Raw genomic sequence first — 16,536 nt, forward strand, 5'->3', positions numbered from 1 at the left:
ATTACAGGTGGTTTAAATTTATAATTTGAATATATAATTTAAATTTATTATTTAAATTCATGATTCATTGATAAAACAATATTGTTTAACAATTATTTAATATAATTTGAATTTAATCACGAGTCAAGTTTAAATCGAATCAAATCATTTATCTAATTTGTGAGTCAAACCTAATTAAACTTTTTATAAATTGAGTTCGATTCAATTTTAAAATGAGTCAAATCTTTTAATTTAAATTTTATTTATATTCAAAATAAACGAATTCTGATCAAACGGAATCCAAATTAGAAAGTAGTGCAATTTCTTGGTTAACTTTTTTTTTTTTCTATCAGAAATCTTAAACAAAAAACCTCTGACGGCCACGTGTCCCCCAACCACCTTCTAACGGACACCTTTCAGTCGCATAACTGACATTTCCTTCCTTGAATAGCAGGTGAAGGATTAGAATCCTGCTTTCGGAAGGCAAGCTTCAAACATGAGAAAACTACGTCGTTTGCCCTGATAAAATTGATTTAGAACTTCTCATAATCGTCACAAAATGCCTAGAAATGGAAACCGAGGAGGAGAGAGCGCACCGGCGCCATCACGTTCAACTTCGGGTGGCAGACTCCGGACACGGCCGGACGCGCTTTTGGTGGTATGCAGGTGCTTCAGCTTGGTGACTTCGATCAGTGCTCTTCTGTGCATTGCCGTCAACGTTCTCTCTGCTATTCGCTCCTTCAAAAATGGATCCGATGTATGCTGAATGCTTTATGTTTACATGTTTTGCCTTCGTTTTGGTTTGGTTTTGGTTTGTGGTTTATGTCATTTTTGGTTCTAGGTTTTTGACGGGATTTTTAGGTGTTATGCGGTTTTGATTGCGTTTTTCGTGGTTCTTGCTGAGACTGAATGGGGATTCGTTATGAAGTTTTGGAAGGTAACGTTTACTTCTACTATTGTTTTGCTTCTAAATGTATTTATTTTTTACTTTGATTTCTGATTGAATAGGAGAGTGTCTGCTGAAATATTCAAGATGTTTTATGTCTATATCCGTTATTCATCAACCAATATAAAAATCTATTAAGATGAAAATTGCAGAAATAAATAGAAATCATATACCTCCACTTGTCATAGCTATCAATTTTCCAAAGAACAGACTCTCTTCAGCTAGAAGAAAAATCAGTTTATGTATGCTTAAATTGTAGAGCAATAATTTTCCAGCCTTTGCGAAACGGAATTGCCTAGAGCAATGGAAATTACAGGCACAAAATTGTAAGACTAATGACCCAAACATGCTCAAAGAGTGTCTATCAAAAAACCTACAACTTATCAATTTCTGTTTATTGAAATTGTTTTTTCAACTGCATTATTTGTTCAGATAACAGATAAGCTAGATATCTATTAACAAGATAACCTTTTTTTTCTCTTTATTTCAATATGCTATCTAGGGTTTACTTCATCAAGTTGTTCAACTGTCATGTTATTGGCATTTTTACTTTCAATTTTGTGATGTAGGATGCCATATTTCAAATGCGAAACTTCACGTTGAAAAGTTTATGACAAATTGATTTCTTATTGTTGTCAGCTTGATGGTTTATTTCCCTAAGTTTGTTGGGATTTTGCATCCCATAACATATTAATTGCACTGTTATAAAAAATTTATATGGGTACATATATTGCAAACAGGAGACGTTGTAGTTGTCATCATGGATGGCTGTAGAAGTAAATTGGCATTTCCAAACTTCCTAAGTAGTTTACTATCTTCTTGTGGATCAAGGGAGAGTTAATTTGAGCAACCAAATTCTGACTACTACATTACAATTGAATGTCACCAAATCTCAAGTGGGAAACAGTATATTAAGCTTGAAAATAAAGAAAAATCTGTGACCAAGACCTATTAGACTATTAAGAGAAAGAGCACTTTGTTTATATAGATAGAAGAAAAGTACAAAATGTTGCATCTAGCCAGATTATATTCTATTCTATTGACTTTAGGCAAGATACTTTTCACCTTTGGGGTCTTTTTGGCTTAATTAAACTTTTGGTTGATAGGGATTTTTGTTCCTTATGGGTAAATTTTATATATTCTGCAGCCTTTTTCAGGATTAGAATTTAAAAGATTAAGATATACAAGTAGCTACTTGGCAAACAACTTTCCATGTTCTATGTAGACTATAGAAGATAAATATATATGAGTGACTACTTGGCAAACAACTTCTTTCATCGATTTATTTCAATTTCATATCAGCTTCAAGATAGAAGTCAAATTAAAACTACTGGAAGATATGTCTGTAAAGTTGTTTCAATCTTTCACCTTTTTTTAGTTAGTTTGATAAATTTCGCATGGCATTACTTAAGTATTATTTCAAATGTGTCGTTTGCTATTTCTAACTCATTTTTGGGGAATTTTTGTTATATGCGTACTTCATTCTTCTCTTTTTGTTGTTACTGTTGCATTTAGTTCACATTCTATGTTGTCTTGAATGTTATATTTTGGCAAAATTTTCAGGTACTGGAGTACTGGGCTGGCAGGGGTATGCTGCAGATCTTGTATGTCTTCTATTTTAGTAAGATATATGATATTTTTTGTCCCTATATCTTCTGCTTTTTTTTTTTTAAAATGAAGGGTCCTAAAATGTTAATCAACCCAAACCACTTGATACTAAATCAATCAGAATTTGTACAGATATAATAGGTTTCTTTATCTCTTTTTCAGTTTTCCTTCCCTCTTCTCTAGGCCATTGTTCCTTATGGCCTAGTTGGTGGTATTTTTTAATTTAATATCCCAAAATGTGTTCAACCCAAGCAACTTCTTTTTGGCTAGAATACATCTAGGTTCTTTCTCTACTGTTGGCCATTATTCCATAAAGCCATTTGAATTGGCTAAGCAGGACTGAACTGACTAATGAGGAGTGAATTGACCACATACCAAGCTATCAGCTTAGCTAAGAATCAGTCAAAATATGTTATATTATCACGCGTTAACAGTGCTGAACAGGATTATTGTAGAAACATATGTTAGATAATTTTAACTTCATAAATATTATTACAGCATTTCTATCAACCTTGTATAATTTGGTCAAACTTTCAATTAAAGTATCAAAGTCACTCTCACGCTGAAACACAACTTTTAGTGATCACATTCAGTTTTAAAGTTTCGATTTTTTTCTCAGTGTTGCAGTAATGACAAGAGCTTTCTCTGATGATTCTGGAAGCCAGAAAGATCTTGTTCTTCTTCAAAATATAGCATGCTATATGCTTCTTGCTTGTGGTCTAGTTTATGTCATTTCGGTAAGATGATAACAACTCTAAATACTATTTTAAGCCAGGAGTTTTTTGTTTCTTCCCTTCATTTTTCTTTCTTACCTGGATTGCTGATGAATTGGTACAGGTATTTTCCTGTCAAAATTTCAAGAACCAATATCAACATTTACTGATGAAGAATTCTTACCTTAAATCAAATTGATTCTTAGTTTCTATTAAATAAAACTCAGTTTACTGTTTATTTTATGGGCTGAGGCTATGTGGAAATATCAGTTCAGGAGTATGATTGTTAGTTTCCTTTAGTCTTGAAGTTTCTTGATTTCATCAATTAATGATGCCTTAAGATGTCCTTGATCTTTATGCATGGTGCTTATTAGAGACGCTTTTGCTGATTTTATACTTAATGTTGTTTACATACTCAAAATTCTCTCTATTATAGCTTTTTGTATGTTTATAATTGGACTTTTAAATCAATCTGGTAATATTTAACACATCATTGCAAGTAACCATTTCCAGGGAATCTTATGTATTGGCTGGATCAAACGTTCTCGTCAACAGAAAGAAATGACAAGGGAGCAAGCAGTCAAGGATCTAGAGGTAAGCCCTCATGTTACGATAGTACCGATTAGGTTTTCTACCTGCATATCATTTCAGGTAGTTGTGTTTGTTCATCTTTCTCCGTGATGTTTACATGTTAGTGATATAAGCCTTATATGGAGGTTCTCTCATGCTATAAATTTCCAAAAGGGAATTCAGAAAAGGAATGCCTGTTTTTTTACCTAATTAAACATTTTATTTGCGTTCTTAGGCTTGTAATGACTTTACAGTTTTCTGAAAAAGTTTTTACTTCCACTCCCCCTGGCACTGTACCCAAACAGTGATTGATACATTTGTCAAAGTTTGTTCCTCTCTACTATATTTATGTCATATCATATATCAAGCCTCTATTATTTAGCATCTTAAAAATCTGAATGAATGAATACGTTGTCTCATTCTTTGTAAATCATATAACTTTAAATGTACAGTTGGGTTCATTACTGTGGTGGATTAACGTTGTCTGGATGTATTGGAAGCTGTTTGTAATTTAACTTTCTCCCATAATCAGTATTTGAGGTTTATTCAAATCAAATTTCCATTGCTCTTACAATCTGGAGGGAGAGGATTCCTTCTTTTTCCCTATTGTAATATAAGGTATTTAAGATTTCTTTCAGGCCTAACATGACCTGTAGAATATTGGGTGCTAAGGTTTTTGATGAGTATGAATTGGTATGCAAGCCGGTAATTAGTTTATGACCATTTCAATTCATGACACACATCTTTTTTGAGGTTTGTTTCATTTGACTCCACTCAGGTGTAGTATGAATTTCCATCAGAGACTTTTTACATGGGTTGTTATAAACAATTTCAGGAGTTGGAGCGGCGTAGGGAGGAGCTTGAACAACTGCTCTTGGCAGAAAGTGTTTAAAAGACATTTTGTCTGGGTGACCTCTTGACCATTTTATGGTGATACTTTCAGGTTTTCATTGTCATATTCATTTTATTCTAAATTGCTTTACTGTTGTTGTAGTAGTAGATTCATAAAGTTCATGTGTGCCTTTGACTCTTTTTGTAGAGAAAATTGATGTTGTATTTCAGTAGCATAATGAACCGTTTGATGCTTCCCATGAACTTCAATTAATGGAAAATTTATCCACTGCTATTTTATTGTACCTTATAGGCAAATTTCTGTAGACTGTGTTCAAGTTTTTCAGACAGTTTTATGATTTAATTGTTATAAAAATGTCAAATCCTTTCTGTATAATTTATACAATGTTGTGAGAGTTGGCTTGTCATCCAATTCTTACAATCTTGAGAATGGAAAGTATCTGTTTTCCTATGTTCAGTGCATGGTAGACTAATAAATTTCCTATATTTGGAAACTTAATTTTACAATTTTGTATAAAAGTGATGTAATTGATTATTTTTTCTTTCATTTTAAAATCATTCAATCATATATAATCATAAATTAGTGAAAAATATTTGTATATAAAACATTATTCAAGTTAATTTATACATATGGTTTTTAGTATTCTAAGATATATTATATGTATCATACAATATGATATAAATAAAAAAATTAAAGTTTTTTTTTAAATAAGGCTTTTTTAAAAATTAAAGTTGTAATGGTAAAATAATATTTTTTTATTAATTACTTTTTTAAAATATAAAAAATATTTTTTTTTATAAATCAAACCTAAACATAAACATTTGATCACAATGATTTAGTCAGAAAATTTTTAAGAACTTACAGATTAGCTTTTCAATTTTTTGGAAACCCAAACACCTTTATCTATGGTAATCTCGCTACTGTTAGCTTTCACCACCATCTTTTCCGTTGTGATATGAACTATGACAATTTAAAATTGTCAAATATAAAAAGAACATAAAAAAGAGTGAAAGAAAATGAAACAAATGAATAAGAGAAAAATGGTAGAATAGTTTAGGGTTGGATTCGAATTGAGTCAAGTTTGAGCTTGAGCTTGGCTCGGTTTATATAGAGCATAACTTAAGTTCGAGCTCGAGCTCGTGGAAGTGAAGTTTGAATTCGGTTTGAATTTGATTCGATTCGTTTCAAACTCGAGTTTTTAACTGTTTCGTTATTAAAACAATGTTGTTTTAATATATATTGATCAAAATAACGTCGTTTTATATTAACATTTTTAATTGAAAAATTTAGCAAGTAACTCGAACTCGAACTTGAGCTCGATTGAATTTTTATAGGGTTAACTCATTTCAGGTTTATGTAAATCAAGTTCGAATTTGATCTTAAATAAATTCGATTCGAATCTAAACCTAGAATAATTGATGACAGTCAAAAACCGAGAATAGGAAGAGTAGGGTTACAGAAAATAAGTTAGTTTTTATCTAATTTAAATATTCAGATGATTTTTTTTGAATTTTCTTAATTAGAGCTACTTGGTGATTTTAAAAAATGAAGTAGGAGGATAAAAAAGTAATTGGCCAAACTTTGGGTGCACAGTGTAATTTACTCGACCAAAATCCGATATTAGCCTTTTGTCTCTGCATACATATCCTCTTCCTCACACGTGAAAAGTCCAAAGTCAGCACTCATTTAAATTCTGCATACAATTTTACCACAGAACTCGATGATGGCTTCGCTTTCATCTTCACCATCTCCTCACAAACTCACTTTCCCAAACCCTCACAAGTTCCTCCCCGTCAAAAGACGATCCTACCCTCTTCCTCTCTCTCCTTTTTCCGATTCTACCCTCTGCCGCTCCTCCTCCTCCGGCGACAACAACTCCACTCGCCGCCCCTGGGACTTCCCCATCCACGACCTCCTCAACAATCTCGTCAAACGCTTCGATTCCTACCTCAAACCCTACGGTCAGCAGGATTGTGCTCAGAACAACACCGTTTCTGACGAAGAAGACTGGGATTGGTACAGGTGGAAGAAACATTTCGAAGAAGTCGATGAACAGGAGCGCCTTGTTTCCATTTTGAAGGTCGTTTCAACACTTTTTTTACATTAAATCTTATCATTATGTCAGTGGCTGAACCAGAAAGAAAACTTAGGGGGTCAAGGTTGAATATAACTAAAATATAGGAAGCTTAGTGAAAAAATAATGAAATCTAAGAAGGGTTAATCTAAGATTTTAGGAGTTATATTAAAATTTTTTCAAAAGGGTCAACTGACCTCCTTGACGCCCTGGGTTCGCCACTGCATTATGATAAGTGAGATTCTATTTGGCCTAATTTTGTATTTTTGGTACCTGAGGAAAATGATTTTTATTGAATTTTTAATGAATGGAATTGGTGATTTTTATTGCATTTTATATAATACTGAAATTAGGACGAGAATCTTAATAATTTTACGCGTTCTTTTTTTTTTTTTAATTTTTTTTTCTCTATTCTATTAAGCTAGTGTGAGCGTAATTATGTTTATTCCTTTAGGATTGGAGACTTGACTGGTGACTAGGCTTAATCATATTATCAGTTATTGTAGCAATTTGGTTAATTTTTGGTTAGTGGATTGGGTGATGCATTAATTTTTTTATTTTGCTCACTCTGTTTGGATAAACACTTCACTTGAAGCCAAGCTTAATTCCATTATATTTCTCCATAGATCTGCTGTCTTCAGTGTACTCTGTTATTTCATATGGATCTAAAAGAGCTTTGAGAGTCTTTATGCAGTATTTCTTTTTCTGCATGGGAAATTATGCCATATCCAAGCAGAAGTAAATAAATTATTGGGTGTTTGGGTTTGTTTACTTGGTGTCATTTTTTTAATAATTAGGCTATCTTAGATGCTAATATCTCTGTATCAACAGTCACAGTTAGGTAATGCAGTATACAGAGAAGAATATGGGGATGCTGCTAGATTCAAGGTGGCAATTGCAGCTGCAGCTGCTAATGACACTGTTGGCAGAGTGATGTCCAACTTGAATGTAAGAAAATCAAATACATAGTAGATATCTCTATTTTCCTTTCAAGGTAAGAAGAAAGAAGTTCAGGCCGTTCTTTTGCCTAACCTGTTTTTCTCACTTTAGAGAGCAGTAGCAGAAGAACGATATGAGGATGCAGCTATTTTACGAGATAAAGCCAGTGCTGGATTGGTGAGTTGATATAAGTACTTCTTTAAATGATAATCACACTCGTAATCATATATATTTTTTTATTGAAAAAAGGTAGCCTCTGTGATAATGATTTCCCTTTTGTGTACATGTTTGAATCATGTACACACTAATACTCTTGCAGTGTTGGGGATATAATTAAGTTGCAATGACAAGTAACTCTGACTGTTGGCTATTTTGCACATGTCTATCTTCAAAATTTGAAACATTGTAGCAGATGTAGCTTTAGCCTTATCTTAATTTTTGATACCAGAGTGTTTCTGTATTTTCTATTCTAAGTCCTTATGATTCAGTTAATTAGTTGGTGACTGCAGCTGCTTCTAAGCAGTTCTCTGACTGTTTGCCTGGGTAACCATCCCTCACTAATTAACTTGTCCTTTATTTCAGTTCTTATTTTTGTGAATATTTTTGGGTTCCATGTACTATTAGTGTGTGAATATCTTTCTTTGAGAAGTAGTAGTAAATTGTTGCAAGCTTCTTTTTATTTGAATTTTTTTTTTTTTTAAATTTTGTATTCATGTATATGCTTTATGCTTGAGATGTTGATTGCATTTCTGTCTTCATGGTCAAATTGCATTTTGGTTGTTGGCTTTCAAGTTAGATATTTTCTGTTCATATAGAAGTTAAAAAGTTGAAAGTAGGAAAGCCCAACTGCTTGGGTATTTGTTGTTTCAGCTCTTCATTGGGTCATTTGGCTAGAAAGAAATATTTGGATATTTGGTGATTTTAAGAAAGAGAAGAAAACCTCCAAAATTGTGGTGTAAAGTCGTTTTTTTCCTTTGGGCTTGGCTATGAAAGAGTTTCGGGGTTTCTCCTCTTCCTTGATTTGTCTCTGTTGAGAATAGTTTTTGGGGCTAATTTTTTATTATCTATATACTTCTTGACCAATAGAGGGATGATTACTTAGAAGATCTATAATATTGTCTCCTTGCCACTTGTTCTTGATTCTTTGTAAACACTTTGGCCATAACTCAATTATTAGGAATCCGACAAACTCTACAAACAATTAATACCGAATTGTTAGGAAGCAAGCAAACAAATTTTTAGAAGAAAAAATTAACAATAGAAGTAGGTGAGAATAGACAATGAATTTGCATAAATTCAACCAACTTTATAATGGATGAGAGTGGTTATTACTTTACACACAAAACAATAAGAAAAAGGAGAATGAATGATCAGCAATTTCCCCATTTGGCTTTCAAGAGGCTAGAATCTCTCCCTAATTTGTCTAGTTATTCAAGAGGTTAGACTCTCTCTGCTTCCACTGGCTTTCATGAGGTCAGCTTTCTTTCTCAATCAGCCAAGGGTTGCCCAAATAAAATCCAATTTTTTCTTCCATTTCTCCTTCCCAATCCCTCTCTTATTTCTCACCCTTTCATAACTGCCTGTGTCCATTTCATAACTGCCCACTTTCCACCTAAATATGAGTCCTAACATCAATCTACTCATTTATTTATTATTTTAGCTCAAGCGTCTTGGTTTTTTATGAAAACAAGTGGTTAGTACATCTCTTTGGGTTATGGATTTGAACTATTTTGTTGCATATTAGATTATGACTATCAGTTACATAATTTTTTTCTGTTACTGGCTTCCAGGTGGGATGGTGGGCGGGTATTTCAGACAATAAGAATGATCCTTATGGTCTGATAATACGTGTTACTGCAGAGCATGGAAAATATGTAGCTAGGAGTTATCGTCCCCGGTAATTATTCCATTGCTTATGTAAGAGTTCTCAATAAAGTTGTCATTGATTTATAAAGCAGGCAAAACCATGTGAAGAAGGTAAAACCCTACTTGTTTGGCACAAAAATATTGGTGATGATGTCTTCTTATGCAAAAAGGAACTTAAACCTGGAATTTGGACTTCTGCTTGTTTTGAAGTTTGGTTTTGATGACTTCTGAAGCTTTTTTTCACTGATCTTTTCCCTTCAGGCAGCTTGCTACAGGTGGTGTGGGTGTTCCCTTGTTCGAGATCTTTCTTACTGTGAATAAGAAAGGTGAATACAAACAGCAGGTACCTTTTTCTTTCCCCATTTTTAGTTTCGATATTGTCTTTGTTTGAATTATAACTATTTTGATGGTCAAATGTCTGAACGACTTGTTTGCTATGTTGATGTTAGCCAAAAGAGTTATTTAAATTAAGGAATATTGAAACAGAATTAGGTTGGAGTAAGAATTAATGAGAGTGAGCAATTGTAGACTAAATGAGAATGAAGAAGATCAAAATCGTGATCTAGGTTAAAGGGAGTTATCAAAAGAAAGAGAAAGGTCTATGGAACTAACTTTGAATTATGTAAGAGTCTCCAATTTTTTCCCATTTTCCCTAGGAAACAAAGATACTATATTAAAAAAAAAGGTATACAAGAATATATAGTTGTCCACACAAAAAAGGACAAGCTTTCCCTGGGACCCAAAGATTCAAAAACTATACAAAATGAATAAGACATCTGGTATTCCAAAATCATCTTCCAATGGATTCTTCATGGCTAGTCATGATTTGTGGCAATTCAATCCCTCCAAAAATATGACACCATTGGGTTCTTGAGAATATCATAATTCGATGAGTTACACTAAGCAGATATAATCTTCTTGGCTGAAACACATTTCCTGTATAAATTGTTGGCATGTTCACATAATTGGAGAGCCTTCATATTTCTTCAAATCTGGAAAGCCAAAGTTCCGAGCAAAGTCATGCTGCTAATGTGGACTGCTGTGCTTTAAAAAACTTAACACTTAAGATTTGATTTAAAGGAGAAGACCTCTTATTTCTTTATCTTCAAAATGGTGCATCTTGTGCAAAAAAGACCATGAGAGTGTAGACCACTAATTCTTGCAACACCCACCCCCCCCCCCCCCCCCCCCCCCCCCCCCTCTGCTGGATTTTATGTAAATTTGAGCAGTGTGGTGTACCTATAGATAGATTTATTATGATATTATAAAGAGAGAGATATGGAGAGGGACTGCACAGTAGTCACAGTCCTCTCCAAATGCTATTTATCTTATCTTTTTCCTCTCTTTCTTCATACTATTTCCCAATCTAAATAGATCTCTGTGAACCAATGTATCTTAAGTGTTTTATGCGATTTTCAGGCTGTGTACTTAAGAAAGAGAGAGGTTTTTGAAGATTCTTCGAAAGTTTCCCAAAAAGCATCAAGTGCTGCCAGTGGCTTGAATCCAGCAGGCTCAACAGAAGACAAGGATGATCTTCTTGTTGTGAGTGCTGAAGGTATTGAAGATGGTGATGATACTGATGATAATTCTGATCTAGCTGAGGGACTGTCTGGATTTCAGAATATATTGCAAGATATGATTCCTGGTGTGAAAGTTAAGGTTTTGAAACTGACAGCCCCTGGAAAGGTAGATCGAGATTTTATATCCAAAGTAATTGAGCAGATAATAGAGGAAGAAGATGAAGAAAAAGATATTGAGGTAGAAAATGCTGAATCAGAAGATGAAGTTGAAAGTGAAAGTGACCAAGAGAGGAATGAGATAGAAGTGGATGCTGTCCGTGGAATTTTAGAAAATGAAGAGCAAAGTGAAATTTCTGTTAAAGTTGTGGTTGGTGGTCTTGTTCAGGAGCTTTCTAGCAGTATGCCCACTAAGGAACGAGCACCTGCTAGGCTAGAAAAGAAGGGATGTTCCTTGTTTTCCTTCTCTATAGAGAAAGATGGAAAGCAACAGGATTCTGGTGCCAAGGAACTAACTTCAGTGGATCACAAAGCTAAGCTTCGAGGTCAGCATAGCATGGACAGTATTATGTTTGATCTTGCAAAGTTTGTTGGCAAGGAGAAGATACCATTGAAGGTAGGTTGCATCTTTGCATTGCATATCTTTATATAAATTTTTACAATTGAGTTCTGTTCACTTTTGTCTTGTAAAGTTCCTACTGTTCTATACTTATTTTTAGTCTACTGCTTCAAATCTGCAGGTGCTTAAAGATATTGGTGAATTGATAAATATCTCTCTCAGTCAGGCTCAGAACCGTCAACCACTGTCTGGCTCAACAACTTTCCAGCGCATTGAGATAGCGTCACCATCAGATCCACTGAATGGTAACCTTTAATTGATAATGGTCATTGCTAACTTATGATGATGAATAGCTGCTTATACTATTCTGATTTACTTTACGTTTTCTTTCTACTATCCTTTGCTCTTTCATTTGTTATCTTAGACCTAGAGCCCAACTAAGAGTTAATATTATTGACAGTGTACTCATTTTATCAGGACTATATATTGGTGCATATGGACTTTACACCTCACAAGTCATCCATCTGAGACGCAAAGTTGGCCAATGGAAAGATGAGGGTGGGACTAGGAATTCTTCTAGTCTTGAGTTTTATGAATATGTGGAAGCCATTAAAGTAATTGGAGATCCGTATGTACCTGCTGGCCAGGTAATTTATTTCTACAATATATGGTTATTTTCGGACCAAAAGTGAGTCTGTGAGACTTATTGATTAAAATTGACTTTCAGCTCTGATGATTCATGCTACATTATCTATTTTATGTAATTTCACATGCGATATGCATGAACTTATTGGGAAGCACTTATAAATTAATTTTGTATAGGTTGTGCTCTTTTTTGTATGGTGAAGAGATGCTTACTGCTAGAGGTGTATAGATTTGTTTCTCTAGTGGCTTTTATCAGACACCTAGTCCTCCACAATTGTATCTTGTCACCTTTTACAAAATTAATACAAAGATTATAGTTTCCTAAGAAAAATAAAAAGAAAGAATTTATATGATACGCATGGTCTGATATCTGTTGTGCCTTTATGATAGAAGGTGTGTTGGTGAAATTTCAGCTAGATTCCTGTAGTTGGTCCCTCTTATGTTTTGTTTGCCTGTTGTGCAATGAACATGGAAGTTTTAGTGTCTTGATCTTTGTAAGCTCCAATATTAGGTGAATCGAATTTACAACCCATTTTTAGTATTCTGTTCTATGTATATATATTTGCGTTCATTTGAGCTCTTCTTATGCTTTCTTTTGCCTTATTTGGATAGGGGTTTCCTCAAACTAAAACTAGGGGGATCTATAGTTATTGGCCCCAGATGTTCAGTTTTGCAACTTATATCAATTTATATGTAATTTCTCTATCAAAACGCTGACAGGCAATTTTTCTGTAGGTTGCATTTCGTGCCAAGGTTGGAAAAAGATATCAGTTGCCACATAAAGGGATCATTCCTGAAGAATTTGGAGTGGTATTCTTAAAGCATGTGATATTTCATTTAGAGCAACCAGTTATTATTGTTTTCTGCTTTTGCCCAATTTTCTTTGTATTAAAGAGTTCCTTGTGATGCTGCATACATCTTAGATTGCTAGATATAAAGGACAAGGGAGGCTTGCTGAGCCAGGGTTTCGAAACCCACGATGGGTTGATGGTGAACTTGTTATTCTTGATGGAAAGGTTTTTAGTTCTCTATTTTTTTGTGTGCATAAACTTTTCCTTGTCTATTATATAAATAAATTATCTTCTGTTCCTTTCACAGCATTGGTATGTCTTTTAATGGAACAATACCTAATGTTACTGATCCCAGAAAGAATGCTGACCATACAATGTAAATTTTTTGATGCAGTACATCAAAGGGGGACCTGTTGTTGGATTTGTCTATTGGGCCCCTGAATATCATTTCTTGGTGTTCTTCAATCGTCTTAGGCTTCAGGAGTAGATTCTCATGGTACATAATTTTTGGTCAGATTGAGCTGGGTAAGTACTTGCTTACTAAAAGTAGGTCAAGTGAAAATTAGTAAATTTATAAGCAGTGCTCAGAATTGTCTCTGCTGTATTTTTCCATAAGACAATCACCTGAGATTATACTTAAATCTTACAGAACCACCTTAAAACATGTTTTCCCTATTCATAATATCGTTGAGCATAGGTTTCAATTGTTGTGCTGAAAGGTGATTTAGTGGTTCCTCTCTTGAGATTGGTGGCATATAATATGCTTAATGCATGTTCCCAATGGCTGTTGATCTTCTTTGACATGAGTTAATAAATAAATGTTTGATTTAGCTATTGAAGACCTCTTTTTTCTTATCTGTTATCTCTTCTCTATGTATTGCATACTTCTTTTATCAGATTGTATTATAATGAAGCATCAGTGCCTGCTGTTATTGGGATTAATTAATGGTTCCCCTGTTATTGGTGTTTATTAATGTTAACTGCCATCCATGAATACTATCATGGTTTCAATTGTTTTCCTTTCCACCACCAGGATTTAGATTTCACATGCATTTTTATATCTGGGCCATATTTACCCTCTTCACTGGGTATGGTTGAAAGACACCATCCCAGTTTTATTTTGTTGAAATATCGAACTGTATCATATTTGCAAGATAAGAATTGGCAGAGCAGTCTGTTTTAGATGGTTTTATAACTTTTCGGAATATGGCCTATTGAAAGTTACCTTCATTGTATTTGTACCCAGATTTAGATTATATTTGTTACCTCGAAGTACTTTTTGAAGTGGAGCAGCAAAGAAGATCAGATATATTAGGCCCTAAGTGAAATGCTCAAGCGGCTGACTGGTACACTTCTAAGCATGTATTAACCAGATGAAAGTAAACTGATGCTTTGTATGCATGGATTTGGCCCTCTACTGCTTGGTTTTTGGCAGTCCTCTCATCAATATGCGGTAATGTCTGCTGTACATACTGTCGGTTCCTAACTATTAAGCTGTTGTGATAATTTACAAGAGAGTTTGTAGCCTTAATCATTTTATTATTCATAGTCCTTTTTAATTTCTTATCACAAGCACAGCTGGGATTGTGCAATGCCTGAATTAGAAAGTAGTGTAAGGAATGCTGATGCCCCTTTTTTTTTTTGGTGCAGTTCCTTATGACCTTGTTTAGAATCAATTACTCTGTAATTATCGGTTTTGGTTTATTATTTTTGTTCACAGTAATTCTCAATAAAGGGTACATTTACCTGGTATGTTTCTGAATTCTGTTGTTTAAAATTAATTGCATCCTATATTTCTTGAATTGATGTGTTCTTTTGTTGTTGATAGAATAAAACTATATGTTCAAACATTTCTCATTCACTTATTCAAACAAAATGACATGATAGTTTGTAATTAAGTGATGTAATTGTTTACTTATTTATCACTTCAAAATCATACAATTACATATTATCAAGTTAGTTTGTATGGATAAGTTGATAAAAAATGTTTGTACAGTTTTACTTAGTATATATTTATTTGTTGAGGTGACTATTTTTTATTTGACCTACTACTAAGCTTGGTAAAAATGTGACCAGATTCCATTGGTTTTTGCATAATTCCTTGATTTTTCTCCTGGGAGTCATTATAGAAATTCCCTCGATTTTCTGTAAGGAGTTATTCTAGAGATTATTTCCTTGATTCTAGAATTGGAGAAATCTGGATTTGGCAGGGATGCAAACAAACTAGGCTCAGCTCGATTATTGTTGGGACGAGTTCGAGCTCAGGCAGCTTGTGTTTGGCTCTATTTATAAGTTAAGGGGTTTAACAAATTTTTCGAGCCAATCTCGAGTCAGTTGTTCCTAACTTAAGCTTGAGTTTGAGTTTGCAACTTGTCAACTCATTTAGCTAGAGTTAGAGCTTTACCTAAATGCAATTGAACTGAGCTTGAGCCAAACAATACTCGGTTTAGCTTAGCTCGAGTACAACCCTATGATTTGGTTGTTTCTATATTCCACTTAATCCTATTTTTTTGTTTCCTTATTTTCTCTTCTTTCCTTATTTTTCTCTTATTATATTATTATTATTATTTGTTCCCCCGTTCTAGTACTCAGCTATTTATTCTTTCCTTAATATCCATCAGCCCTCTATATACAATTTATTGGTTGTTTCAAAAACTTCTGTGTGGTATTCTCATAGCTCTTTAAACCAATCCTTACTCGAATGGCTGCCTTTTACCTCAAATTATCCTTCTTTCTCTGATGTATCTCCAATTCCCAGACTCTCACGTTTAGCAAGGAACAATTGTTAGTTCTTCTGAGGCTTCTAAATCAATCTTATCGATTTCAATCTCAAAAAAACTGGTTCTCTTGTCAAAATAGGTAATTTCATCAATTTCTCTTAGTTAAACATACAGAGAAACCAGGATCTTGGATTGTTGATGCTGGTGTTTCAGATTACATGACTAGAGATGCTAGTTCTCACAATTTGCAGTCAGAATTGTTGATGGAACTCTCTCTAAAGTGACAGATTTCGGTTTGGTGTTTTTTTTTTTCTAAAACGGAAATCTAACTCTCCTAAATCCCGATTGTGATCTGTCATCTATTAGGAAACTCACTAGAGACTTAATTATGATATTTATGTACTGGAGTGGCCAATATTGGTGGTGGTTGTTAAATTTTAGCTAGGAATGTCAATGACCAAAGGATTTTGATGTTGTTGACAAACTTAGACTGTGTATAGAGGGTTATAAATCCTTGATATGACCTAAAAGGGATATATTAATTAGGGAATGTATGTTGCCAGAGTGGTTAATATTGGTTGTTTATGTTAATTTTTAGCTACCAATGTTGAAAATGGAAGGATTATGATGTTGTTGACGAACTTGGATTGTGTATGAAGGGTTATCAACCGCCCATAGGACCGACCTATACGGCATAATACGATCTATAAGAGGGTATTGTTATTTTCTTCACCTCAAAATACATGATGAACCTAT

The 16,536-nt window shown here is 33.9% G+C and overlaps 2 protein-coding genes across 4 annotated transcripts; both read left to right on the forward strand.

The window, feature by feature from the left end:
- Positions 1–429: 429 nt before the first annotated feature.
- Positions 430–4,952, forward strand: LOC123227678. Its single transcript, XM_044652777.1, has 6 exons — positions 430–736; positions 821–916; positions 2,489–2,529; positions 3,153–3,270; positions 3,760–3,840; positions 4,652–4,952. The coding sequence occupies exons 1-6, from the start codon at positions 539–541 to the stop codon at positions 4,706–4,708; spliced, it is 591 nt and encodes a 196-aa protein (XP_044508712.1). The 5' UTR covers positions 430–538; the 3' UTR covers positions 4,709–4,952.
- A 1,349-nt stretch (positions 4,953–6,301) lies between these two features.
- Positions 6,302–14,812, forward strand: LOC123227961 (protein EXECUTER 1, chloroplastic). 3 transcript variants are annotated; one of them, XR_006504573.1, is made up of 13 exons: positions 6,302–6,749; positions 7,575–7,691; positions 7,794–7,859; positions 9,473–9,579; positions 9,810–9,891; positions 10,968–11,681; positions 11,806–11,929; positions 12,102–12,271; positions 13,005–13,094; positions 13,193–13,285; positions 13,455–13,585; positions 14,307–14,513; positions 14,711–14,812. XR_006504573.1 is itself a non-coding variant. In XM_044653122.1 (12 exons), exons 1-11 carry the CDS (start codon positions 6,390–6,392, stop codon positions 13,545–13,547), a joined length of 2,016 nt encoding a protein of 671 aa, XP_044509057.1. In that variant the 5' UTR covers positions 6,302–6,389; the 3' UTR covers positions 13,548–13,585; positions 14,307–14,812. The 3 variants fall into 3 exon arrangements, 2 of the variants coding, with proteins under 2 accessions (XP_044509057.1, XP_044509058.1); XM_044653122.1 differs by having other exon boundaries at positions 14,307–14,812; XM_044653123.1 differs by having other exon boundaries at positions 6,303–6,749; positions 13,005–13,079; positions 14,307–14,812.
- The last annotated feature ends 1,724 nt before the right edge of the window (positions 14,813–16,536 follow it).

The sequence above is a fragment of the Mangifera indica genome, chromosome 10, assembly GCF_011075055.1.
Source record: "Mangifera indica cultivar Alphonso chromosome 10, CATAS_Mindica_2.1, whole genome shotgun sequence".
Classification (NCBI taxonomy): domain Eukaryota; kingdom Viridiplantae; phylum Streptophyta; class Magnoliopsida; order Sapindales; family Anacardiaceae; genus Mangifera; species Mangifera indica.